Raw genomic sequence first — 27,569 nt, forward strand, 5'->3', positions numbered from 1 at the left:
CGGAGGGTCTCAAGGCGCTAGGGGGGGGGGGGGGGGGGTCTGCTACTGCTCGAACAGCCAGGTCTTGAGCTGCTTCCTGAAGGCGAGGTGGTCCTGGGTCAGGCGGAGGTGGGTCGGGAGGGAGTTTCAAGTCTTGGCGGCGAGGTAGGAGAAGGACCTTCCCCCTGTGGTGGCTCTTCGGATGCGGGGGACGGCGGCGAGGGCGTGGCCGGTCGATCGAAGCTGGCGTTTGGGAGCGTAGAAGTTGAGGCGGCTGTTGAGGTATCCTGGGCCTTGGTTGTGCAGGGCTTTGTGTGCGTGGGTGAGGAGACGGAAGGTGATTCTCTTGTTGACCGGGAGCCAGTGCAGGTCTCTCAGGTGTCCGGAGATGTGGTTGCGACGGGGGATGTCCAGTATGAGTCGTGCCGAGGCGTTCTGGATCCGCTGGAGTCTTTTCTGGAGTTTGGCGGTGGTTCCGGCATAGAGGGCGTTGCCGTAGTCCAGTCGGCTGGTGACCGTCTTCCTGGTCTCGGTGGGGATCCACCGGAAGATCTTGCGTAGGATGTTGAAGCACCACGAGGAGACGGCGTTGACTTGTCTGGTCATGGAGAGGGAGGAGTCCAGGATGAAGCCCAGGTTGCGTGCGTGGTCTGTTGGTTTGGGTGCGCTGTCTAGGGCGGGGGGCCACCAGGAGTCGTCCCAGGCGGAGGGTGAGGAACCCAGGATGAGGACTTCCGTCTTGTCCGAGTTCAGTTTCAGGCGGCTGTTCTTCATCCATTTGGCTACCTCTTTCATCCCTTCGTGTAGGTTGGCTCTGGCGGTGGCGGGGTCGTTGGTGAGGGAGAGGATCAGCTGGGTGTCGTCGGCGTAGGAAATGATGTTGTGGTTGTGCTGGCGTGCGATGGCTGCGAGGGGACTCATGTAGACGTTGAAGAGGGTTGGGCTGAGCGAGGAGCCTTGAGGTACGCCGCAGATGACTTCGGTGGCTTCTGATCTGAACGGGGGAGGCGGACTTTCTGTGTCCTTCCGGCGAGGAAGGAGGTGATCCACTCCAGTGCCTTCTCCTGTATTCCGACGTTGCTGAGGCGCTGTACTAGGGTACGGTGGCAGACAGTGTCGAAGGCCGCGGAGAGGTCTAGGAGGATGAGGGCCGCTGTTTCTCCGTTGTCGAGCAGGGCTCGGATGTCATCGGTTGCTGCGATCAGGGCGGTCTCGGTGCTGTGGTTGGCCCGGAAGCCGGATTGCGAGAGGTCGAGGGATCCGTTCGTCTCGAGGAAGGCGGCCAGCTGCTTATTGACGGTCTTCTCGATGACTTTTGCGGGAAACGGGAGCAGTGAGATGGGTCGGTAGTTCTTGAGGTCGGTGGGGTCGGCTGATGGCTTCTTTAGTAGGGCGCTGAGTTCGGCGTGCTTCCAGCTCTCCGGGAAGGTAGCGGTGTTGAAGGAGGTGTTGATGGTGTCCCGCAGGTGTGGTGCGATGACAGCGTCGGCCTTGTTGAAGACGTGGTGAGGGCAAGGGTCGGTCGGAGATCCGGAGTGGATGGAGTTCATCGTGCGGATGGTGTCTTCGGTGCTGATCGGGGTCCAGACGCGGAGGGTGGTGGTGGGGGGCGGTGGTTCGGTCGTGGCGTGCGTCGGTTGAGTGCTGAAGCTGTTGTGTATGTCCGCGATCTTGTTGTGGAAGTAGGAGGCGAGGGAGTTGCAGAGGTCTTGCGAAGGGGTGATGTCGTTGTTTCCGGCGTTGGGGTTGGAGAGCTCTTTAACGATGTTGAAGAGTTCCTTGCTGTTGTGTGCGTTGTTGTCCAGTCGTTCTTTGAATGCAGTTTTCTTGGTGGTGTGGATCAGTTGGTGGTGTTTTCGGGTGGCGAGCTTGAGGGCAGTCATGTTGTCCGGTGTTGGGTCTCTGCGCCAGGCTTTCTCAAGGGCTCTGCAGTCCTTCTTGGAGCTCTTGAGTTCGTCGGTGAACCATGGGGCTTTCTTGCTGCCGGGTCTGCTAGATGGGGTCCTCAGAGGGGCGAGGTCGTCTGCGCAGTCGCTGATCCACTTCGTGAGGTTGGTGGCCGCTTGGCTGGGGTTCGTTGCGCTGGTGGGTGGGTTCTTGCTCAGGGAAGTCGCGAGCTGGTCGGCTGTGATCTTGTTCCAGTTTCTGCGTGCAACCTGTTGGTGTTGGTGGTGGATCGTGGTCCATTTGAAGCTGAAGTGGACGCAGCTGTGGTCCGTCCAGTGGAGTCCGGTGGCGTGGCTGAAGGCGATGTCCTTGCTGGATGAGAAGACGGGGTCGAGTGTGTGTCCGGCGTAGTGGGTGGGGGTGGTCACCAGTTGCTTGAGTCCGAGGTTAGCGAGGTTGTCCAGAAGGGTGGTGGTGTTGCGGTCGTTGTTGTTCTCCAGGTGGAAGTTGAGGTCCCCGAGGAGGATGTAGTCAGCGGAGGGGAGGGCATGCGGGCTGACGAAGTCGGCGATGTCCTCGCTGAATTGTGTGCGTGGTCCCGGGGGTCTGTAGATGAGGGTGCCTCTGAGGGTGGTCTTGGGGTTGATGTGGATCTGGAAGTGCAGGTGCTCCGCGGGTGCGAGGGTGTCGTCGGTGTTGGTCGTGATGCGGATGGAGTTCCTGTGGATGATGGCGATGCCTCCTCCTGTCTGGTTGACGCGGTCCCTCCGGATGATCTTGAAGCCGTCCGGGATGGCGATGGCGATGTCGGGTGCTGAGGAGGCGTTCATCCAGGTTTCCGTGAGGAAGCCGACGTCCGGGGCTGTGGTGTCGAGCAGGTTCCAGAGCTCGACGGCGTGTCTGTGGACGGAGCGGGTGTTGAGCAGGATGCACTTCAGGTGGCTGCTGCTGTTGCTCGTCGAGGTCTTGGGCACTGCTGGAGTGGTGCAGGTCCGGGTGCAGGTGAACTTGCAGGAGTTGCAGCAGAAGGGTCCGTTGGTGAGTCTCAGGGTGGCTCGGTAGCAACCCGGGAGTCGGTCGGCGATGAGTGCGTTGAGTTCGGTGGCGGCGTAGGTCCGGCGGGAGGGCTGGTGACTGCGGGAGACCGGGGTCCGGGCGCTGGGCGCGGGCCAGGCGCGGACGGGCGCAGACGGGCTTACCTTTGGCGCACCTTCGCCGCTCATTCGGTGGTCCCGCTGCGCGGTCGCTCTGGGGGCGTCATAAGTAAGGAGCCGGTAGGGCGGGTCAGCTGGGTGGCGGGAGCGTGGGCGGCCAATGGGCAGTAGGGGGGCGGAGTCGGCGTAGGTCAGTGGCAGGAAGGGGGACTGAGGACGGCTCGGCGGCGGCTGGGGCGTCCGGCGGGCGGGAGCAGTCTCAAAGGAAGGGGGAGGGCAGCAGAAGGGGGGGAAAACGGGAGGCAGCAGAAAAGACAAGCAGCGGGCCAAGGGTTACCCAAGAAGGGAAGAGACAAAGGCGGCAGCAGGAGCGGAGGCGAGGGCAACCACGAGGCAGCAGAGTGGGCAGGTAGCAGGAGGTAGCAGCGAGGCAGCAGGACAGCTTGTCAGGGCAGCTCAGGTGGTCAGCGGGCAGGAGCAGCGGAGTGGGGGCGACCTCGCCTGGAACAGGCTCAGCATTATACCCCTGTGGGCCGCTAGCGTTCGGAGCTTACAGAGCAGCGGCTCAAGTGCTAAAATAAATAAGAGCGGAGAGAGTGGGCAGCCCTGTCTGGTGCCTCTTGCAATGTTCAAGGTCTCCGATATGCACCTGTTCATACGTACCCGCGCTGTTGGGCGGGTGTACAGTAATCTCACCCAGGCAATGTATTGGGGCGGTACCCCAAATTTCACTAGTGTCGCAAACATAAAGTCCCATCTGAGGGAGTCGAAAGCCTGTTTCAGATCTAAGGAGACACAGCCCTCCGTTCCTCCCCCTGCCTGGTCGTGCAGCATTAGCTGGGCCAATCTCTGCAGGTTCATAGCCATGCTTCTGCCGGGTACAAACCCACATTGGTCAGAGTGAATCAATTGTGGGATGTATTGGGTATCGTCTCTAGTATTTTACTCAGGATTTTAGAATCAGTGTTTAGGAGAGATAAAGGCCTGTAATTAGCCAGTTGCATTCCGTCTTTGCCTGGTTTCAGGAGAGAAACTATCAGAGCCTGCAGGGACGACTGCGGTAGTAATTGAGTTTGCAGCGCCTCTTGGTAGATAACCTGCAGCCGCGGGGCAAGCAGGTCGACATAAGCCACGTAGAACTCTGCTGGGAGGCCGTCTGTCCCGGGGGCTTTGTTCCTCGGGAGAGCATGAATGGCTTGTCGGATTTCCGCAATCGTAATAGGGTGTTTCAGGTCATCCCGTTGTCTGTCCATAAGTTGGGGGAGGTCTAGGCCTTTCATGAATCCCTCATACGTCGCGTGTGATAGTTGGTGGTGCGGGCCGTATAACGTGGCATAGTAGTCCCTAAAAGCAGTGTTAACATCTACTTGCGTCGAGGTTACAACTCCCCTCTGGTCCATTACTTCTAATATGGGCGAGTGTGGCGGGGCATCACGGATAATGCGGGCTAGGAGGGGTACTGATCTGTCAGCTTGTGTATGTTGCCTGTTGGTGTACTCCCTGTAGGCTAGCAGTCGTAGCTCCTCTAGTAATTCAGCGTGACGTATGTGTGCCTCCTGTAACGGTGTGAAGGGCAGGTTTGTACCCGCAGCCTCACTTTCCAATATCGCTAGTCGACCCTCTACCTCTCTAAGGCCGTCGGTCACCTCACGTCTCATGCCTACTCGAACGGCCACGGCTTCCCCTCTAATTAATACCTTAAAGGCGTCCCATTCCACTTGCCTGGAGCTAGCGGTGTCTGTGGTTACGGTGAAGTAGGTGACAATGGCGTCTGCCAGCGTTGTCTTATAGACAGGATCATCCAGCAGGGCCGCATTTAAACGCCATGTTGGTATCGGTGTTGGGACCCTGCCCATTGAAGTGTTATTTCCACTGGGTTGTGGTCGGAGAGCGTCTTACCCATATGTTCTGCTGTGAGAACAGCCCCTAACAAGGGCCTGGAGCAAAAAACCCGGTCTATTCTGGTGTGTAATTTGTGGGGCGGGGAGTAAAAAGTGTATTCCCTGTTGAATGAGTGTTTGCAGCGCCATGCGTCCACCAGATCCCAGCCCCCTGCCCACCGCGCCAGCGCACCTGCCTGCTTCCTACTCTCGGTGGCGTGTAAGGGCGGATGTGATCTGTCAAGTAGGGTGTCCAAAACCGCATTAAAGTCCCCGCCTATGATCCACTCGTATTCCGCCCAATCAGCCAATACCCCACTTATGCTGGCTAAAAAATCTGACGGACCTGAGTTCGGTGCATACACACTACCAAGCACAACAGGGGAGCCATCTAGCAGACCACGCACAAATACAAATCTACCTTCCTTGTCTATCTTCTGTTCTACTACCTTGAAGGGGACTGAGTTCCTAAGCCAAATGGCTGCTCCCCTCGAGAAAACAAAGTAAGAGGTAGCGAACAGTCGACCCTTCCATTTCTGCAGTAGTTTCGTGCTCTCCGCAGTGTTTAAATGGGTCTCCTGGAGGCAAGCCATCATGACGCCTCTCCGGTTGAGCTGTGCCAGTATCCTGTGTCTCTTGTGAATAGACCCCATTCCCCGCACATTCCAGGTGCATAGTTTGTAGGTATTAAGGGACCCATGACTGACCGAAATGCGTGTGTCTATCAAATCTGTGGGCCAAGCGTACCTTATGTGAGAAGTCGAGTGCCATGCGAACTTGTAACTCCCTAACATAAAGGTCCCCAAGCAAAAAGACCTGGGGTCCAAACCAAGTCGCCCAACATGGGCAAGTGTCAAACCAGAACATGTCTATACGGTGGGGGGAGCAGTCTACGTGCACCTGTCTGGCGCCTGTCGATGGTGTTATAGCGAGCCCGTAACTGGTATGTCCCCGCTTCCATCCACCCTTTCACTTGTCTGTGTGTTATGTATATACGTTACCATCCGAAGTTGGCCATGGCGCAATCAGAGGTCTTCTGCCATTTGTGCCGTGATTTTGGGAAAAAGCTGCAAGCTATCAGCCGAGCCGGACACCTCCGTGTGGGTGCCAGAAGCGCTGACCAAGCCAGGTGCGCTCCCTGCATCATGTGCGGCCAGTGCTGCTTCCGTTAGTTGGACTACGGTCTCTCGTTTCCCAGAGCGGCCCCTAGACGACTTTCCACTTGCTGTTGAACGTGCCGGGAGCCCTGCACCCGCGTTGGATCGAGAATGATGGTGGTTCGTCTGGCGTGAGGGTCCGTCACTCCTGTCATCTGCAAACGGATCCTGAGTGGTCAGCGGTGTCAGTGTCACTTCCATCCATTCCTCTGCTTCTTCAGTAGTGTCAAAGAAGTGCGATTTATTCTCGTGTAGGATTTTGAGGCGAGCAGGGAATAGTAGGGCATATTTCAAATTCCTGTCCCTCAGTTTACGTTTCACCCAAGAATGTGGACCTGGTACGTTGCACCGCCGGGGTAAAGTCTGGATACACAGATATAGTCTTATCTTCGTACCTCAGCGGTGCTTTATCTCGCGCCACACGTAGTACCGAGTCGCGGTCCTTAAAGTGCAGGAGACGTGCTATCAATGGGCGCGGTGGCGCCCCTGGTTTCGGCGGTTTCGCAGGCATTCTGTGCGCACGTTCTACACTATACATCGGGGTCAGGTCTTGCGGGCCAACAACCGTCTTAAGCCAGTCTTCCACGAACTGCGTGGGATTTCTCCCCTCACTGCACTCCGGAATTCCCAAGATTCTGACGTTGTTGCGGCGGGCCCGCCCTTCCGCGTCATCCATCTTGTCCCACAGCAATTTAATCTGTTTTTCCATGCCTTCTATCTTCGTAGAGTGATCCGTTTGCTGTGGTATCAGGTCGTCCAGCGCAAGTTTCTGTTCCGAGACCTTCTCAGCCAGTTTGTTGTGGTCTGCCCACAGCAGGGACAGGCCCGTGGCCATATTGTCCATCCACAGCTCTAGCGCTTCTCTCGTGGCCCTTATTTCAGTCAGTATGAGGTCTAGTTTGGCATCTTTTGCGCCCATTCCCGTCGGTGGTATGACATCCGCGTTGGAGGAGGCGAGCGGATCTTCCGATCTAGTAGACTGTCTGTCCGCGTGTGCGCTCTGTTCTTGGGCCTTGAATCTGTTCCTTCTCATGATGTTCGCCTGCAGGTTGACGGCGTAGCGGCACCAGCAGCTCCGCTCGTGTTCTGGCGGGCACTGTGTGTCCGTGACTCTCCCCCCACTCTGCTTGGGTGGTGTCTGTATCAACTCCTCTGGCAGAGTAGGGCTGTAAGGAGTGCTATCGTAGTTGAGGCCGGAGGATCCCACCAGCGTCGCAGGACTCACGCCGGCGCAGAATAGCGGAAGTCGGACCCCCCACTACAATCACTGCAGGGCCCTCGGTGATATGGGCATCAGCCGTCCACTGCACTCCCCGGGGCAGCGTCGGGTCCAGACAGGGGCCCCCACTCCCACGCGCTATCTCGCCGGCAGCTCACTGTGTGAAAACTCCGCGTGTGTCCAGCAGTCGTGTGCCTCCCTTTGTAGGACGTGGCGTATGGTGCGCAGCCATCGTGCTGGGGCTGGTGTGACAGGCGTGCAACTGCTGTGTTGTGCACTGTGGGCAGTGGCGGGGTGTACCTGCCTCGATGTCTTCTCGACGTCACTGCTCAGCCCGGTCGGTGAGGTGGGATCAGTATGGCGCCTCACTCCGCTGCCCAGAGGTGTGTCTAAGGAGGTCGTTCGGGGCGGCCGCAGCTCACCTCAGGGCGTCCCGCGGCTCCTCCGGTCTCAGGGCCAGGCTCGTCCTCCGCGGTGTTGACAGGCTTCCAGGGTCCGTGTGCAGATGTGGCCGCCCGGTCTGCAGTCCAGGGGGAGCGTGTGTCTCTGTACGCCCAGAGCTCGTCGTGGGAGGGCAGGATAAGGGGGCGCCGCACTCTGGATGCTGCGTCGGGCCTCAGCAGCGCCGCACACCTCGATGATTTCCGCTGCACCGCCAGTCGGGCACAGGCTTTCTGGGCTGTGTTCAAAATTTGGGCCGCGGCTCCACCCAGGGGCGTAGGCTGCGGCAGCCCTGGCAGGTCCACACGGTTTCAGCTAGCGTTGCAGAGTGCGCTGATGCCGGCTCCAAATCGCACACACCTACGGCGGTTTTAGGGGCTCGACTTAGGTGGATGAGGCCGCAGGGAAGCAGGATATTTAGCTGGTTTGTAGGGCTATCGACGGAGCTCAGTCGCTACACGTCCGCCATGATCGGCTCGTAGCCACGCCCCCCTGAAATGTGTGATCTTTAACAATAATCTCTGAAGTTTTGCAGGGCATTTGAAAATCTTGTGTCAACTCCAAAAACAGATAATCCTATTTTACATTACGTCTTGCTTGTGTTAAAGGTTTACCCAGGGCCTGCAGCTCACAGGAGTCACAACGACCGGTACCAACGCAAGGGGAGTCGAAGAGTCGAGACTAGTCAAGTCGATGTGACGACTCAAGTCAGTCTCACTCGCACACAACCTCGCCTGCATCGCAGCCCGCTCGAGGTTCGACCATCCGACTCAATCAGAGAGTGACAATTAAGTGAAGCAAGTCACTCACATCCGGGTCCCGAACTTGCGCTGATTCTAGTCAGTCACCCTCTAGAAACTTGACACCCAGCACCCACAAAGCAGGCATGAGTCGTACTCAACTTCTAAGCCACTTTGTGTCAGCGTGGCTTTTACTGCAGTGCGGTAGGGCTGGCCAATAATGTTTGTCAGGGCCGTCATCATTGGTAGCGCTTTCGTGCGCTACTAGCTTGACAGCCCTGGGACTCGGTTGGCGGTCCGAAACACAGTAGTACACATACTGCACCAGGCACCTCATCATCAGCTAGGGTTGGGTGCAGCATGTGTGCATTTGCACGTACATGTGCTGTTACCTGCAGTACATGTAGTTAGTCACTGTCCAATCATGCCTAGCCATGCTGCATGCGCTTCGTGCTCATTCGCTCAGCTTCCTGGCCCAGGCTCTCAGCAGATACATACAATGTATCAAATAAAGAACTGCGCCAGCTTGCCCAGCCAGGGATTGACATAGCAAGGAGTGAGACAAGTTCTTTGACCCACCCAGGCCCAGTTTGCAGGCCATCAATATGACTCTGCAGGTAAAGCGCCAGCCCAGCCGTGCAATCAAGCTCTGTTCACACTGCAACTGATTTTATGCAACCAAGTGCTTGTCAAGGCTGACAAACAGCCAGGGGCCGCAGACAAGGTGGCAGGGTCCGCAACGAGTGGCTTAGGAGGTCGCAGTGGCGACCCCTGGGGGTCCCTAATTGATTTACTTCCATGGCCAAAGGTGTAACCAGCATTGGTACACTGTAGTGTAGTTTTGTCTAGGAAGGAGCAGTTTGTGTCCAACAGATGAGACTCCTGAAGCATCAATACAAATGGATGAAATCTCTTAATCAACGCCCCTCTCTAAAGCTTATCATTAAGACTATTACCATTCCAGGATATTATGTAGTAGTCCCCTGAGGGTTCAGAGGCTAACGTGGCAGCCATGATCCTGATCCCTGGATTTCAGGGAGGGAGCTCTACAGAGCCATGTCCAGCATCATGCTCGTCCATGCCATTTTCTCTCGGATCCAGGTTTTAAAGATATTCTGCTTAGTTATTCTCTGAGGCTGTTTACAATTCAGATAATTTTCAGTCTCTTCTGTTTAAGACTGGACTACTGTGATCCTTTTTTTTTCTTCAAATTTTCTTATACATCTCTTAAATACAAAGAATTCAGAGTGGTACATTTTCAAAGATCAAATCACATAGCAATCGTCACATACATAGAGTCTCATATAATGTAACTCAATCACTTGGTAACCTAAACGTTCATAATAACAAATGTGGAGCGTATAAGACCCATTAGTCCTCCCAGTCTCTTCCTCCAAGCTGCAAGGGCCATCCATACCCAGACCTCATCTAAACAAAGGAAAAATGAAGGTAAAAAAAAAGGGGGATGAAAAATACCTTACACTTATATAGGGTTCTCCATCAGTGCACATAAAGAAAAATTTTGAAACATTACAGGCAGTGACATAGCAACATACTCAACCCACCCCCTCTGGCACTATTCCACTTTCAACCTGAGAGGCAGCTTTATGGCGCTCACGTTCAATGTATGCCTTGTATGGGCCCCATATGTCCTTTGGGTGCGACGAGCTTGGCATTAGGGAAGAATACAGATCTCAGTTAACATTACAATAGGACAAGCTAAGTAACCATCGCTGATGGGTAGGTACAGTACGTTTGCCCCACAGCAGTGCTATTTCCCGTTTAGCCAGTAATAGCCCAAGAGCAGCAAATTGCCTGACCTTTTTGGGGAAATTAACTGTGTAGCAGGAGTGCAATTTCCGGTGTTGGACTAAGTGTCAGTCCTATCATGCTTCCTACTGTGTCCTGTATGCGTTCCCAATATGTCTGCAGTTTGGGGTATGTCCATGTAAGGTGGGCAAAGTTTGCGTGCGGAGCGGAACATTTCAAGCAATGATGGGGTCTGGAAGGAACAATTTTGTGTGCCATGGCAGGCGTGTGATATAAGCGAAGGGGGAATTTGAAGTGAATAAGTTTGTATCCGCTGTTTAGGGAGACTTCCCTGGTTACCGTACAATATTTTTCACATTGATCGTCTGTAATAGGACGACCTTGGTCTTGCTATCATGCAGTGCGTATTTTAACATCAGTCACCGGACGTAGACTAGAACATGATCGGTAGACTACTGTGATCCTTCTTCTTTAGCACTAGGCATTGTCTGGACTGTCCATTTTGGATCTTCTGGAATTTTTGACTGTCTTTAGTGTCTCGACATAGACAATGTTGCCGTGTTGTGACTGAGGTTGAATTAGGCTCTAAAGAGTTTGATCCATCTAACAGAGCAAGAGAAATCTTTTTAGCAACATAAACAAAAATGTTCTCTTGGTAACCACTGTAAGCTGACATAAGATGTCAATATTAAATAGAGCCAATGATTTTTCTTTTTCGGTGTGGAGTTAATGTTGCACCCAATTCCTGAGACTTTGGGAAAATAGTGCAACAAAAACAAAGTGATGGATAAAATGCTTGAATTACTCTCAGCCCCTGGCAATCGCTCGGCCACATCACAATCCATCGTTTTTTGCCTACTATGACACTTCGGTTTGTATCCAGCCATATGCAAATCAGTCTTGACCCTGCTCCAATGGGTACAGTCCAGTCCGGACTGCCAGGCCAGGTCCTTCCTGAACCGGAGCACAAGCAACCAGGGACCAGTTTCGTCCTTATTAGGGCACATCATCAGGTGTAGCTTGGTTCTAGGGGCACAGTGAGCAACATTACACTGGGGATTACCTTATCCTCCATGATCTTGCTTGGGAAAAATAGTTATATTATAGAGCGTAGAGATATTTTGGGTTAGCTCTATTTTTTCATTAGGAGGATTATTTTTACATGCCTTCGACTTAAAGAGTAAAGTTCTAAATCAACCACTAACTTTAGTTTCCTTTGATTGATGACCTGCACTTTGTAGTGTGTAAGTCATCATCTCTGGGTTACTGTAGAATGATGTAGTCCGTTCTAGCTTTATTCTGGCTTAATATCCATGTTTTATGCTGTTGTACTTAAAATTCGACAGCTTTGGCGGGGCACTAGAGGGCTCACAGCAAAATGGCCGCACTGCGGTGAGGCTCTGCCAGACCGAGCTATCATCCGTCCATTATCTGCTGCATCAGAAGCCCCTGCTGACTGCTGGAACCCAGTGTGGGCAGTTGGAGACCTGCTGACCTGCAGGGGACGATTTTCGCAGTTCGCCGAGTCCTGGTTGTGGCTGAATTGCGTGGCACCTTTCCTGCCTCATTGTCGGGCCTAGCATCGTGATAGCCAGCTGTATAATCAACTGCCCTGCCGTCCCTTCATTTGTGGCGGGACGCTGTTATTTAGGAGCAGCTCCCGATCCCTCTCCGTAAAGCTGCTGACGGAGAATTGCCCGAACTGACTTCCTCCTGGCGCTGCTGTGCTCTGTGGCGTTTGCGGTGAGCAGTGGAGGTGCTGGAGGAGCTGGGAGCCCGTAGCAGTGGAGGAGTGTCATCCGGATTGCTGGTGCCGGTGCCTGTCGGCGCCAGGGGCGGTGAGTGGGGTCGGCTTGGACTGCGGCTCGATCTGCGGAGGCGGGTGGGGCCTAGGTTGGGGCCGTGCTCGGCTTGCTGCGCTTGGCACGGGGCTTCTGTCGCTGGTGCTGGTGCGGCCTGCTCTTCATGTGGCCCGCGGTGCTGGGATCCTCGCCGCGGGCGTCTTATGTTGAATGGAGCTGGGGCGCAGGAGCTGTCAGCAGTTAGGAGGAGGCCTGCCGAGTAAGGGACAGCGGATGTCGAGGGCCTAGGTCTGGCCAATTGTATAATAACTACTTGGCCTGGTGATCTGCCTTGGTGTGCACCCACCCTCCCCGGGTGGTTCCGAACTTGGGCAACATTTATCTTGGAGGGCTGCAGGTGGGGGGCCCCTCGTGTGCTGCGATCACTCCATCTGCTTTGTGCCTGCTGTGCCCGAACTGTTGGGAGCTCATGCTGCATGTGTAGGGACATTTCTGCGGCTCTTGTTTACTCATTTGGGCTCTGGCGGATTGTGACCTGCTGTGCATCACCTGCTGTGTGCACGCGGGGCCTTGTGAGCTGACGGGATTGCTGGAACTCCTATCACTCTGTGCACCCTAATTTTGGGGGACTGTCCTGCCTGTGCTTTGGACAGACCTTGCGCCACTTCTACACACCTTCTGGGTCTGTGTGAGGTGCTGTGTGAACCCAGCTTGTCTTGGGGTGTGGAACACTGCCCTGTGTGGGCCCTGAGCGCTGGATTTTTTCTGCTTCCTTGCTGTTTCACGCTCTAGTTTTTGCAGTGAGGTCCACGGCCATGGGGCGAACAGATAAAAACCAAACTAGGCTCACTTTTGAGTCGGGGAAGACCCCTAAAGCTTCGCCGAAGGCTGCGTCGGATGCGGCGGCGGACGCCCAGTCGGACGGGCCTCCCACATTGGAGTCCACTTTGGGGGGCATGCAGCTAACCCTACAATCTATCGAAGGGGCAATGGCCGCTGTTAATCACAGACTTGACCACATGTCGTCCCAACTATAAAAACAGAGCCCACGAATACGGGAGGTGGAACAGAGAGTTTCCGCTGCAGAGGCTGGTCTCTCCACGGTCTCCGAAAAGACCCTGAACATGGAAAAAGTCCTCTCCCTCATCCAAGCAAAGACCGAGGACTTAGAGGCGCGGTCCCGGCGCAATAATATACGCATCATGGGGCTGCCCGAGTCGAGGAATGTGGGCAGGATGGAGACCTATATTGAACGTAATAAAATGAAGGAGGACCCCGCTCAGACTTATAGGGGACTGGGGGGGAAAAAACGTTCTTTTAAAGAGAAACAAAGGCGTCCCCACAGGGAATGGACCGATATTCAATGTCCAATTGCAAGAGTCATCACTCAAGTGGAAACTAATTATCTACAACACAGCATGCCATCAATTGGGCGGAAAAGGTAAAGGTACAATGATATATCCTAAGTTTCTTGTGGAAGTTCAGAGTTATGCTAGGTACCCAGGAACAAATTCACATTGCTTGCAATAGTATAATACAAATTTCCAGATTAAACTTCAAATTATTAGAATTCAAATTTCTAAAAAACTAGAGAAAAACATTTTATATCAGAAAAACATGCATAAATTCAAGAGAGAGAGATGTATTTTCCACACTATGTCTTGTAAAAACAGTTATTTCACAATTTTACAATAATATTAAAATCACATGATCACACATTTAAAAAAAATTTTAAAAACAAAGAATCAAAACAGTCGACGCGGCGTTTCGGTATTTTTGATGGTGGACCTTCCTCAGGACTGATTCTAAATGAATTTAAAAACATAGTGTTACCATACTTTTTTGGTACAGGGTAAACATACATCTCTCTTATCATTAAATAGTGTCATACCTATGTTTACATCATATTTTTTACTATACTTCTGTCTTCTATCATTTGTTCTCTACTGTTACCAACAGGGTACTGTACACTCTATGGCAAAATTTATCTTAGTATTTTCTCATGAAGTTATCTAAAACAATTCAACATTCTACAACCATATTCATACTCCTGTTACAAAACTAACAGAGTTTACCTTTTCCTCGGACATCATGTCCACTGCTGTTAACACTTTACTGACCCATAGTATGTGTGTAAAGTTCTTATATTCTTAAATACCTTATTTATTGAAGATGTTATTCCTTCAATAAATGGTCATATTGCCTTCCCATATATAAATTGTGGGTTTCGGGATCATAGACCGCACTACACCTGGTAAGGTTATGCTGTTCCTGTGTAGGATAAACAATATCTTGATTTAATTGTTTGTATATAGTTCTCTAACTTTATAGAATTATTGCCTTTACATTCTATGATACAAAAAGTCTACCTTGATAATAGGGGAGATATACTCAAACTTCCATATAGTAGTTGGATTTAACCTCCATTCTTCCACTCAGCACGTGTCTTTCTGTTGAGTAGGACATAAAAAAATATATATAGACTAAACTCATTTTTCTGCCTATTAATTCGCTTATAGTTTAATAGTTCACATCTTTAGTCTCTTGATGTACCTGGTTATATTGTTAAGTTTGCCGTATATTTGACTACCAGGAGGAGCCACCGTTTTGCGATTACTGGTTGCCGTCTCTTTCCCCTTTATGATTTGGGTGTTGAGTATGGGTTTAGTATCAATGAAAGGATCCGTTTTAAATTCGGTCCGTTTTCATGTTCTAAACAAATAGAAAGCAGATGAACACCAATGAACTTTTTTATACAAATATTTGTTCATTACCATCATGATGTAGTTTCTCCCTTCTCTTAATATTACCCATACAAACAAGGTTCTCGGGGTTTGTCTGTTACCTCCCCCCTTTTTTTTAAAAAACATTTCTTGCTTTTTTTCTTTCTTGTTATTAGGAAGTGGCACCCGATCAGCTCAAAGCTCGGGGTGCCGCTCTTCGTAATATTGCATGGCCTGGCTTGGTCGTATCACTCACCCAGAGTCTTTGAATCGGCCTCCCCGCTCCTTTTTCTCCTGGTAGTCCGTCCGTATGATGTACAGTCAGTTTATCCTGAACAGAAAAGACGCCGGCTTTCTGTTTCCTTGCCATTTTATACAAGCCCCTATCTCATTGGCTCATCGTGTTCTAGTCCCTCATTGGTTGAAAAGTAGCCAATTACCCTGCTGTTGCTATAGTGATTGAACGCGTTTTGGTTCAGTACCGCGTTGTTTTTCTATTCGCTATTACGTTCTCATGGAATGTTTCTTATTGGTGCCTCACTAATGCGCGTTGTCTTGGTGATTATTGTTGACCTTGGGGCCGATGGATTACCCCGCCCAAGAGTCACGGGGCTCATTCGGGAGCTCCGTGTTTACTGCGGATTACACCTGCCACAATATCTACCTATATTATACAATCTAAACTTATTTCGATATTTGTGGGCTGTACTTACTCATCCGCGGATATATGAAAAGAGCGAACGCATCAATTATGCAAATGTGAAATGCTACCCTCGGTAATTCGAACAACATTACTACGTTGCTGGACTGTAATATGGCAACAACCGCCATATAGTTATATATCCTCTGCTCATCTATTCCTTCGTAGAGTGGACGGGAATACTCCTCTATGCTCTTGTATTACTTGCCTGTGGCCATAAAGTCCCCATCAGTTTACATTTTTTTGGAAGATTATCCCATGGCTAGTCCCAAATATGACCTAGAATGTTTCTCATCTGATGATCTTTTCCCAATCTTCTCTCGAGTTTAAGCCACACCTCACACTATTCAGAGTGGACATAAAAAATTGTTCCCTACGCTTCCTTTTGTTGTCCTGGTTGCCACCTCTAATGCTACTCGTTATTTTCTCCAGACCACACCATTTCAGATCATTAATTGTATGGTTAGCCGCCCTCCAATGTTCAGTGAGGGGTGCACCTACTTTGTTTGTTCTTAGGGCTGAACGGTGTTCATTAAGGCGAAGCCTAAATTCTCTGGATGTTTCCCCTACATAGCATTTTTTGCATGGACATTGGATAAGGTAAATTGCGTTCTTTGTTCTGCAATTCATGAAGCTTTTGATGTTAACGGTTTTACCATTGGCTGTAATTTTATCGCCCCTGATTATACTGGCACAGTTAGCACATCCCACGCACGGATGGGTTCCCGTTGGTAAGGGGTTGCCATCAATAGTTGTCTGTGAGTTTTTACTGGTGTCTTGATATGTGTGCACTAAAGAGTTTCTTATTGTTCTATTCCTCCTAAATGAGAACATAGGTTTTGGAATTGGAACTAGGGTTTTGTCAGCAATTAAATTCCAGTTTCTATTTATGATGTTTTTTAGTTTATAGCTTACTTGGGAATAGTTTGTTACAAACATGATTGGCTGGGAATTGTTCTGATTACGATTCTCTGGGTTAAAAATGCTGTCTCTATTAAAATATTTGGCCCGTTTGTAGGCGTGTCTAATCATCCTTTTTGGATATCCTCTTTCACCAAATTTAGTTTTTAAATTAGTAGCATGTGTTTCATAATCCTGCATTGATGTGCAGTTTCTTCGGAGTCGAAGAAATTGCCCGAAAGGGATGTTATTTTTCTGTGAGGCTGGGTGGTTACTTTCATAGTGAAGCAAACTATTTCTGTCAGATGGTTTAGTAAATAGTTCTACTGATAGACAGCCGTCTATATGCTTGATGAGGATATCCAAAAATTCTACTGAATATTTGCTAGTGTGTGATGTGAATTTTAAATTCACATCTCCAAGGTTGAGCCAGAGAAGAAAATCATTCAGAGTCTCTAGTTCACCTGTCCAGATAAAGAAAATATCATCTATATAACGACCCCATTCCGAGATGTTTTCATGGAATGGGGCCGCTACATTGTAGATGTGTCTATCCTCGAATCTGGCCACATAGAGGCAAGCCAGACTTGGGGCACAGGTAGCCCCCATGCTGGTCCCCTTGATCTGTCTGAAGAGGTTATCACCATACAAAAAGATGTTATTTTTGAGGATAATCGTTATACAGTCTATGAGGAAAGTTTGTTGGTCTGTTAGGTCTAATTCATTCTCTCTTAAAATCTCTTCCATGATTTCGATGGTGTTATCCTGGGGAATATTAGTGTACAAAGCTTCTATATCCAGAGTCACTAGTACCTGTGTCTCTGGATTGAAGCTTAGACCCTTTATTTTTTTTAATCATAGACGTAGTGTCCTTCACATATGCTCTTTGTTGTTGTACCAATGGCTGTAAAAAGACCTCCACATATTTACTTAATGGTTCGGTCAGGGACCCTATACAGGAAACTATGGGCCTCATAGGGGGGTCAGAGATGTTTTTATGCACTTTTGGCAAACCATAGAGTGCTGGAATTAAGGGTTCTGTGTTCCACATAAAATCAAATTCTTCATCACATATGATGTCCTCGTCCTTTGCTAATCTTAACATCCTCTCTATCTCGTTTTTTAGAGAATGCCATTCATCCCTGCTCGACTTTTTATAATGGTCAGTGTTATTCAAGAGTTTTAGCATCCTATCGTTATAATCTTGGCTGTCCATTAAAACTACACTCCCACCCTTATCTGCGGGTTTTACTATCAGAGTGTTATCCTTTTCCAATAGTTCCAATGCTTTTTCTCTTCTTTCGTTAAATTAAAAGGTGTCCAATTTTTTTGTTTTAAAAGGTTATCTACACTTTTATCGACCGCTCTTTCAAAGGCTTCTACATCCTTATGTACCATATTCAAGGGGGGGACCCATGTTGATTTGTTTTTTAGACCTGATTTATTCTGTCTCTTGTGGTTCTCTTTCCCATCAAAAAATATTTGAAGCCTCACTTTTCTAAAAACAATTTGCAGGTCTCTCTCTAGGGAATACCGATCTACCGGGGAACATATTGCATATCCTAACCCCTTATCAAAAAGTTTTATCTCAATTGGATTTAATTGGTGGCTTGAGAGATTAATCACTGCTGCTTTCTTAGCTGTAATTAGTCCCACTGTTTTTGGCTCCTGGTGCGAGGACGTTGAGGGTTTTGGGCTTGTGTGTACTGTGTCTGAAAATACATCTCTCTCTCTTGAATTTATGCATGTTTTTCTGATATAAAATGTTTTTCTCTAGTTTTTTAGAAATTTGAATTCTAATAATTTGAAGTTTAATCTGGAAATTTGTATTATACTATTGCAAGCAATGTGAATTTGTTCCTGGGTACCTAGCATAACTCTGAACTTCCCACAAGAAACTTAGGATATATCATTGTACCTTTACCTTTTCCGCCCAATTGATGGCATGCTGTGTTGTAGATAATTAGTTTCCACTTGAGTGATGACTCTTGCAATTGGACATTGAATATCGGTCCATTCCCTGTGGGGACGCCTTTGTTTCTCTTTAAAAGACCTATATTGAACGCCTTCTCATGGACATATTTGGCACTGAACATCTCTCTAACAAGTTTATTGTGGAGCGGGCCCACCGGTCCCTGGGGGCCCGACCTGTCCCGGGGCTCCCACCCGCCCTGTAATAGCTAGGATTTTAAACTACAGGGACCGGGACACAATCCTGCGCTTGGCCAGGGAGAAGGGGACTGTGGTGCATCAGGGAAATACTTTATCCTTCTTCCCGGATTTCACTGTGGCCGTTCAAGCTGCGAGAAGGGAGTTTGGCGCGGTGAAGCAATTCCTGCGGAAGGAGGGGGTCCCGTACGCCATGTTATATCCCGCCCGACTTCGTATTGGCGCTGCGGCTGATAATACGATCTTCTCCTCCCCGAAGGCTGCGATGGAACATGCCAAAAAACTGATACGCAGGAAGCAGGACTCTACTGAGGCACAGGACGAGGAGTAGTAGCAGTACACTGAGGCCGCCTATAGCTCCATTCGGGTCGGTATTGTAGTTGATTTCTGTGTCTCTCTTGTTCAAGATTAGGTCTTTATGTGGTTTCATGCTGTAATTCTTGTTTGCTGTATGCTCTAACGCTGCATTTCTTATGTGGGCCATTAATTCTGCATACTCTTAGGGGTGGTCCTCTTTTTTGTGGCCCTGGAATGGGATGAGGGGGTTAGACTGCCCTGGCCTCCTGGGTTAATGTGATGCTTTGGCTTTTGCGTGGTCATCACAGTCCATTTTTGGCTAAATTATATGTGCTGGCCTAGCTGTATTTAGGGCTAGTGACTTTTCATGGTTTAAGTGACCCACTCCTACTTTTTTGAATTTTCACTAACTGTCAATCTGGGCTGTTGATGTCTTATTATTGATTGCTCGGTCGGCTCCTCCACTGTGGGAGGATTGTGCATCTGTGCCCCCCACACAATGGAGTACCCCGTATATTGTTCTATATTGTTGGAGGGGGGTTGGGCTGGGATGGGTGTTGGGATGGCTTTATCATAGTTGGGGTGCTGAAGTGGGTGGGGGGTTGGAGGGAATGGGTCTGGGGTTTGGGGGATGTTCTTTGTTATTTCCTAGGAGCCCAGGAGGGATAGAGCGCAACGACTGCAGTTAACTGCTTATCTGCCCTGAATTTGCCACTCGGTCTACATTTCTTGCAACCGTGTAATGGGTAGTAGCCTCAAGTTTATTACATGAAACATACGTGGCCTCAATATGCCACGGAAAATCAGGATGGTGTTTGCGGGTCTAGATCGTTTGGGCGTGAGTGTGGCTTTCCTTCAGGAAACACATCTGACTGTTACTTCTGCATCACACGTAGGTGTGTGTTGGGCCAGCGTGAGAGCGTCTTCCTCATATTCCTCATATGCGAGGGGAGTACTGACCTTAATGAAGAAGGGGGTTCCTTTTGTGGAAATTACAATGGAGATGGATGACGATGGTCGGCTTGTGATTGTGCATGCTATGCTGTGTGGAAAAAGTGTGCTGGTAGTGAATATCTATGGGCCTATTGTGGATGATCCTGCGTTTTTCTCGGATGTGTGGCGTAGGATACTATTGTTTCCCCCTGCTGAAATCATCTGGGGACGGGATTTCAATTTATATCTAGACGCTGTCAAAGACAGATATGGGACTGGCGCGGCTAGGCCAAAAAGAGCGTCGGATGTGTTGTGGGGGCTTATAGACGCGGGGCATGTGCACGACATCTGGCGTCTTTCGGAGGCTTGCGAGAGTACTTCCGCGTCTTCAGTACATGGCTCGTGGTCTCGTATTGATTTTTGGTTGCTGTCGGCAGAGGCGTGTCATTGAGTCAAGCATGTTTCCCACGATGCCCGATCTCTCTCTCTGACCACTCCCCGGTGGTCTTGGAGATGTTCTTCCCAGATTATCAAGCGCCACAATTTGCATGGAGGCTTCAGCCGTCGGAGCTTAAAGACCCGGTGTTTAAGCAAACAATAGCGGAGGCGATTGAGAATTATTTTAAAGAAAATGAGGGTTCAGTGGATAGTGCGGGGTCCTTTGGGAGGCCTTCAAGGTCACCATCCGGGGGGCCTGCATAGGGGTGCAATCTGGTGTCCTACGTGATATCCGCCGTCGGATACGGAAATTGGCGGCTGACATCCCCTCCTGGAGCGTGCCTTTGATGCCGACCTTACTGCCGATAAACTTGCACGGATTGGGGTACTGGTCACGGAGCATAATGAAACTGTCGACCAGGAGTTATGGCACTGTTCACGTCGCCGAGTGGCTCGGTATTATGGGGAAGGTGGGCGGCCTAGTCGTTCTATAGCCCAAAAATTGGAGGAGCCTCGTAGTCAGGAGCCCATTAACGAGCTCATGGATGCCACGGGTACGTCTTGCCATTCGTCGGAGGCTATTTGTGACATTGTACTGCAGTTCTATAAGGATCTTTATGCTGCTAGGGAGTCCCCTTCATCTGGGGAGACGCATGACTATATGGATGATGTGGCGTTGGGGTGGATGTTCAATGCTCATCGTGAGTATTTGGTGCAGCCCTTCGATGAGGAGGATGGGAAGGAGGCTATAATGGCCTTACCGACCTGCAAGGCTGCCGGGCCTGATGGTCTGCCATGTGAATTTTACAAGGCATGCACGTCGGTCTTGGCTCCGCGGTTACTGGAGGTCTATGCTGAGGCCTATGATAATGGAATGTTGCCGCCTTGGCTCCGTGAGGCCTTGTTAGTTACTCTGTTGAAGCCAGATAAGCCCCCTAATCAGTGTGGTTCTTATAGACCATTATCCATCATTGACACGAAGATATTGGCCAAAATGATAGCCACTAGACTCCAGCCCTTAATTTCTTTATTGGTGTTACCGGATCAGTCCGGCTCCGTTATGGAGCGCACCACTACGCATAATATGCACACACTGTTTTCCACGCTGCACTATTTCGAACCCGATTTCCAGGCGGTTGCTGTGCTGCTCGATGCAGCAAAAGCATTCGATTCTGTACATTGGTCATACATGTTCACGGTCCTGAGCAGATTGGGGTTTCCTCCCTTCTTCGTGCAGTGGCTCAGAGTTCTTTAAAATGGGCCGGTTGCCAGGGTGCGAGTTAATGGCAGGGTCTCGTCTTTATTTCCTATAGAGAGAGGCACGCTGCAGGGTTGCCCCCTGTCGCCCATGCTGTTTTCTCTGGTACTAGAGTCTCTGGCGTGTAAACTTCGTCAGAATCATTCTGCTGCTGCGTTACGGTTCCGACAGCGCCCACTAATTGTTTCGCTTTATGCAGAGGATATGCTGCTCTATGTCCGGGAGCTGACTACATACTTATCGCCGCTGCCAAGGGAATATGTCCAATTGGAAAGATTCTCGGGACTTGGCATAAATTGGTTCAAGTCAGTGGTATTCCTGTTAACTGTGAACACGAGGGAAATTGACCTTGACTTCCCATTGGTTTGGACCTCTGAGCCTGTGAATTTCCTGGGGATGTGGATCCACAGGGATCCAGAGGTAGTGATAGCAGAGAATTATGGCCGTTCTATCACTCGCATCACGGAGCAGGCAGAGAGATGGTCGTGTCTCCCGTTATCTTTAGCGGATAGAATCGCGGTGGTAAAAATGGCATTTCTGCCTAAGATGCTGTACTTTTTTTATGAACATACCCATTAAACTGAATATAGTACTATTCCGCACTCTGCAGCTGGCGCTGCTGTCCTTCGTTTGGGGAGGGAAACAACCCCGATGTCGATGGAACCTATTGGTACAACCCTTCGATAGGTGGGACTTTGAGGCACCTGACCTTCGTCTTTGCTACCTTTATGCGCAGGCACATTTTGCCCATTATTGGCACTTCCCACAACGCTTTCAGCCACATGTGGCCATTGAGGCTGACGCTGTCCTTCCCGTTCCGGTGCAGGCGACGGTCCTTTCGAGGGGTTCAGGTGAGCCCAGAACAGAGCTCAATCCTCCGTTGTGCAAGTCCTGGGCTTGGCGGGTGCTAGCCGCTAGGGCGCAGCTGTCATATTTGTATGCTCTTCTTCTGCCCATCGCATCTCACCCGGTAGTGTTGGTGGCATGTGAGCCCACTGCTTTGAAGGAGCTTGCGACAGCGGGCATTGTCAGAGTGGGGATTCTGTACAAGGAGGGCCGCTTCAAAAACATTGGCAAAGTTCAAAATGGGGTGGAGTGTGGTTTTATGTTCAGCTTCAGGTATGTTCGGATCCGTCAGGCCATTCGGGATGTGTATCCAGAATTTCCTGCAGAGCCCGCGACTCTGCGAGCACTGCAGGCGGTGTTTACGGGGGAGAGTCGTAAAGGGCTTATCACTAAGCTCTATAACGCTTCCCAGCGGGAACGTGAGTTAGAAGACCACCCATCATGCCAGCGCTGGCAGGCCGCAATCGGTTATCCAATCTCAATGAAGGTCTGGACGGCCTGCTGTCAGCTCACGGGCCGGCTTACGGCCAACTGCAACCTCAGAATCATCCATTTTAAATACCTGCATCAGGTATATTACTCGCCATTGAGGCTCCAAAAGTATGGCTTGCGAGAGACTGCGAACTGTGTGCGTTGTGGTGCAGCGAATGCTGATTTTTACCATGTTGCATGGCTGTGTGGGCCTGTGCTGGCTTTTTGGACTGATGTGACTCACATTCTGTCGGAGGTGGTGTTGGAACGGGTGGACTCTCTGGCTGAAATATGCCTGCTTGGTTACATGAAGCGCTTAAGGTCAGCTAATAGACGCATTGTTGCGATCTCCACTTTGTTTGCCAAGAGAGCGGTGGCGCAGAGGTGGGGATCGAAGTCCGGCCCTACTATCAAGCAGTGGCTCAGGGACCTGGTTTACTGTAGGGACCAGTTGCAAGCATTTGAGGAGGAGTTGCCGGAGACATCCCGACCCAAAGATTTTTGGAGCCCCCTTACTGCATATTTGTTGACTCATCCCGATTTATTTTGAACGGTTCTGTTGTACGTGCTGAACTTGCTGTATTGACTTTGCTATACCCTTAATAGACAAGATTTAGACTACTACCAAACTTGTCTCTAACATGTCCGTTTATGTGGACTGGACTTCACTGGTTGTACTTTCTCTAATGTGTAGTGATTGCAGTCATGACGTCACTGTAGATTGGTTTTAGTGCATTCCGCATAATCGAGAGCATTCTGCCGACCCGCCTCCACTTGCTAGGACGCTGCGCGCCTCAGGACTGGTTTGCAAATCCATTTATTTTTCCAGTCGAATTCGGCCAGACCGTATCTGCATGACTCAATTAATCATTACAAGTAATTATCCAAATCCCGATATTGTGAACTTAGAACACTCGTCTGGCACAGAACCCAGCTTAAAGAAATAATCGCGCTATTATTAGCACTATTTTACCACAAGCTGAATTGCAGACTATTTTGTCCAGTTGTCAGGTGGAGGCGTAAATACTATCAAGTACTAATTCAGGACGAATTGCTGCCCTGATTGTTTTTATCGAATTTAGTTTTGAGCGTGATTTCCTTCGATCGCTATCAAGGTCCGCGGACACGCCCTTTTATACAAGCTTCTTTCATCAAATCATTTTATTAAGAAGCTCACCCTTTTTATCTCAAAAGTAGACTTACCTGAAGTGATATAACAGTGTTACAACTCAGACATCCAATGAGAGTGACATTTACAGAACTTTGTAGCTTGGAAGTATTTTGAGTTACTGTCTTGAAGAAGGCGCTGGTCGCCGAAACGCGCGTCGACAAAATACTCGACAAAATACTCATTATATGTTGTTTATAGAGAGTCTATATGTGTTTTTTATGAATTATTGTTGTTTTATGTATTTTATTTCATAAAGTAATTTGTTTCACAATTGTCTTAATTTTTGCCCCCTTTGCATGGTTACATGCTATTTTACTCGATAACTGTAATTATGTTTTGTTGCCTTATGTTTAATAAAAATTGCCTTTAACTGGAAGTGAGTTGTTCATGTCCTACCATTATTACGTGGGCAAGTTTCTTTCTACTGCCTAGGTTGATACTTTCACTGTGTCACTGTAGACTGTTGCATGTATATATATGTTGGCCTCCTGGGATGGGGTTGAGGGTGGGATGGGAGGGGGGGAGTTCTTGTGCTCTACGCCTTTCATTTGGTTTGTAATGCTTACCAGTCTTGAATGTGTCCTTTCTTTTTTGGCTATGTACTTGACAAAATTGATAAATTAAGTTTAAAAATAAAATAAAAAAAGAAACAGCTTTCCCCTCATTTTGTTGTGCAAATCGGTTTCCTTACCACCATGTAATCTTGTGTATTCCCACGCCACGTACAACTGCTTCATGATCTCAGACTACATGCTTATCTGTTCTCTTAGTCCTATTTCCCTCTTTCTTCATGTCATCTAAACAGCCACTCTGTGCCTTTCTGAATTGTCTATGATTGCCCCCAAATCAGGAACTCAAATTGCCTGTTTTTCTTCCTCATTTTCGCTTTGAAAAAACGTAAGTGCATTGCTGCTGATTTTATTGTATTATTATTGTACTCAGCCTCTATGCCGAATTTGTGATTGTTTCATTTTCGAACAGTACGTTCACTACTTTGTGCGGTGTTAATAGAATTAATAAATGTATAGAATAAAAAAAATATTCACAATGTGTTTCCTAATTATTTTATCTATGGTTTTCCAGGGTTCTTGGTGAATTTGTACGGGGGGGGGGGGAGGGTGAGAGCAGGTACAGCAAAGAAGAGTTGTTTGAAGTAAACAAGCTGAGTTTGAAAATATTAAACTATTCTTGCTCTTTGGAATTATACTTTTGTTTCCTTGAAAATGCTGTAAATATCCACCATCGCTTAAAAATAATATTATTTTCTCTTTACATCAGATACTAGTTACACCTAGAAGTCACATTTTGTTTTACTTTCTGATATGTTGTTTTGCTTATCCTGTGCAGCAGGAAATCCATTTGTCAATGTTGACCTGTGTTTGAGGAGGGAGAAGGAGCCCAAGACCAGTCGGATTTGCACAGGAGGCGTGGAAAGCAGCACTGGGCCAAGCTCAGGTACTGAGACCTCACTTTTGTGGAGGTTCGACATTAGGTGTAGTCATCACTTTTGTTACACGCATTCTTTTTTTATAGCCTTTCCGAGAATCACAGACAAGAATCTGAGGAATTCTACATCAGCACACTGTAACGAGTAAGATACACAACTGGTAGCTTATTTATTACGCATACTCCAGGTTACAAGCAGGTAGGTGTGCAACATCCTCACCAGGAGCAGTGTTTCAAGGGTCAGGCATGATTGCCAAGCAACATCTACGCAAAGTGCAGCCGGGGCAACTTAAGGGATGGAGGACATCAGATCATTTATGAAGACAGTCATACTGTGAAAGCAAAGACAGAGCTGAAGACCAAATAGAGTCTATAGCCTCTTAAGCACCCACCGACAATAACACAGTAAGAGCCTTGTAGATCTTACATGGCAGATGCCATCAAATTCATCACAGTGGAGTAAAGACAGTTTCAGAGCAAAGAACAGAGGGCTCATGTCACAAAACCTTGAGATGTAAAACCCACAGAAATAGTGGGGAGCAGGCAGTTTATGGAAGACCAAATAGAGCACAAATGTGTAAGAGGATACATCTTTGAGAGCCATAGCAATGTGTGCACTCTTGTAGACTTCTGGAGCCAGTTTTCCAAAATATAAATGTTTTCATGCAAATTGTTTTGATTTTTTAATGTACAAGTTGATTGGTGTTTGATAGGTATTGTTGACATTAATGTTACACCATTGACATATAATAACAGAGTGGGGAGAATATGCCAACTTCCAGTGCAATGTCATCCATCTTGCCATATCTGCCCATTTGGCATTTATGTTTCCGCTTTAAGCAAAAGAGCAGTTATGCGCACACATATTATTACATGTCCAGTTCTCTCTCCAACCCCCAAATCCTGCTTGTTTGTTTCGCCCGAATCCATGGTATTGCACCCAGTTCCCCCATGCTGTGAAGTCTTTTATGCAACATCTTCTAGACTTATAAATGGGGATCTTAAGGATCATACAGTGGACAGACCCCATGCCTACCACTCTAGATCTGCTGCCTCTCTGTTTCTCCATCTCCTGGCAATATATTTTTTGCAGTTACGACGCCGGTAGGCAGAAGCACCAATTTAGATCTATTTGTATTGAGGTTGGAGTAGATCTGTAGAAGAGCAAGTTTGGGATCATTTTCCAGTCTTCATCCGATCATATCTCCCAAGGTGCCCCAGATTCTTTCCCTGAAAGGTCTAATTTTTCGGCAGAGCCAAGTGGTGTTCAGAATGTCTCTGGGTTGGTCATGCGTCGCTGGCAGTCAGGGAAATGGGTCCACCCACAGTGACTCTTTTAGGGATCTAAGCTGGATCACCCGAAATTGAGTGGCCATTACCACTTCTCATGGTGCCATCTGCACCCCAGACATTCCTTTTCTGTGAGCGTCCCTACATCTCGTTCCCAAGCAAATTGTTTTGAATTTGTTCAGACTAGTGAGGACGAGTATGTGAAGTTCTTACAACAAAGGAGTTACATAGGTTCCTTTACTGGCATGGCTTAATTTTGAACTATTTGCTGTGTTGGTTTTTGGGAATCCCAAGTGGCAGAGAATCACATCTTTGGAACTATGATACTGCGAATGCCTGTTGCTTGTTATGATTTCAACAACGCGCAGAGGGTGTGAGAGTTCTTTGCTGAAAATGGACGCCTATAATTTTGACTATTGGAACTCTTCACAGACAGGGAGAGGTCATAGAAAGAACTCCTGAAGGTTAGCCAAACAACGGGAAGAGATTTGGTTCTGTTGGGACACAAAAGTACTCTACATCATAAGGGACATGTACTCTTGCCCTCAGTGCCAAACTGTACAGTTGTGTGGATCCCTAATGCTGATTTTTTGCCTCTGGCGGAAACAGATCATGCTTGTGTACCATGACATAAGTGTGCCTGTAGTGTTACAATATAGAGGACCCTGGGTTCCATTTTGGGAAGGCAAGACCTGCCTGGTGAAGACATGAGGAGAGAGGAATCCCCATAGACAGAGTTGTGTGTTGTTGCATTCCAGTGAGCTGGGTAGGACATAGACTGGAGGAAAAAGGAAGAAACTCCCTTTATACTTCAAGAGACTGTTCTCTGATTCAGTGATAGATCATAAGGAAGGGGCGTAGACACATCTCAGGAAGGGAGATGGGGATGCTCGGGGAA

At 49.0% G+C, this 27,569-nt stretch overlaps 1 protein-coding gene across 3 annotated transcripts in view; it reads left to right on the top strand.

Moving 5' to 3' along the window:
* Positions 1–27,569, top strand: part of LOC144818761 (uncharacterized) — a 171,748-nt gene that overhangs the window by 95,916 nt on the left and 48,263 nt on the right. For 2 of the 3 annotated variants that reach the window (XM_078676486.1, XM_078676487.1), the window contains exon 6: positions 25,283–25,390. In XM_078676486.1, coding sequence (XP_078532612.1) covers positions 25,283–25,390 — 108 coding nt within the window. The remainder of the gene's footprint in view (positions 1–25,282; positions 25,391–27,569) is intronic. The other variant, XM_078676488.1, reaches the window with a different exon arrangement.

Source organism: Lissotriton helveticus, chromosome 2_1 (assembly GCF_964261635.1).
Source record: "Lissotriton helveticus chromosome 2_1, aLisHel1.1, whole genome shotgun sequence".
NCBI classification, from domain to species: domain Eukaryota; kingdom Metazoa; phylum Chordata; class Amphibia; order Caudata; family Salamandridae; genus Lissotriton; species Lissotriton helveticus.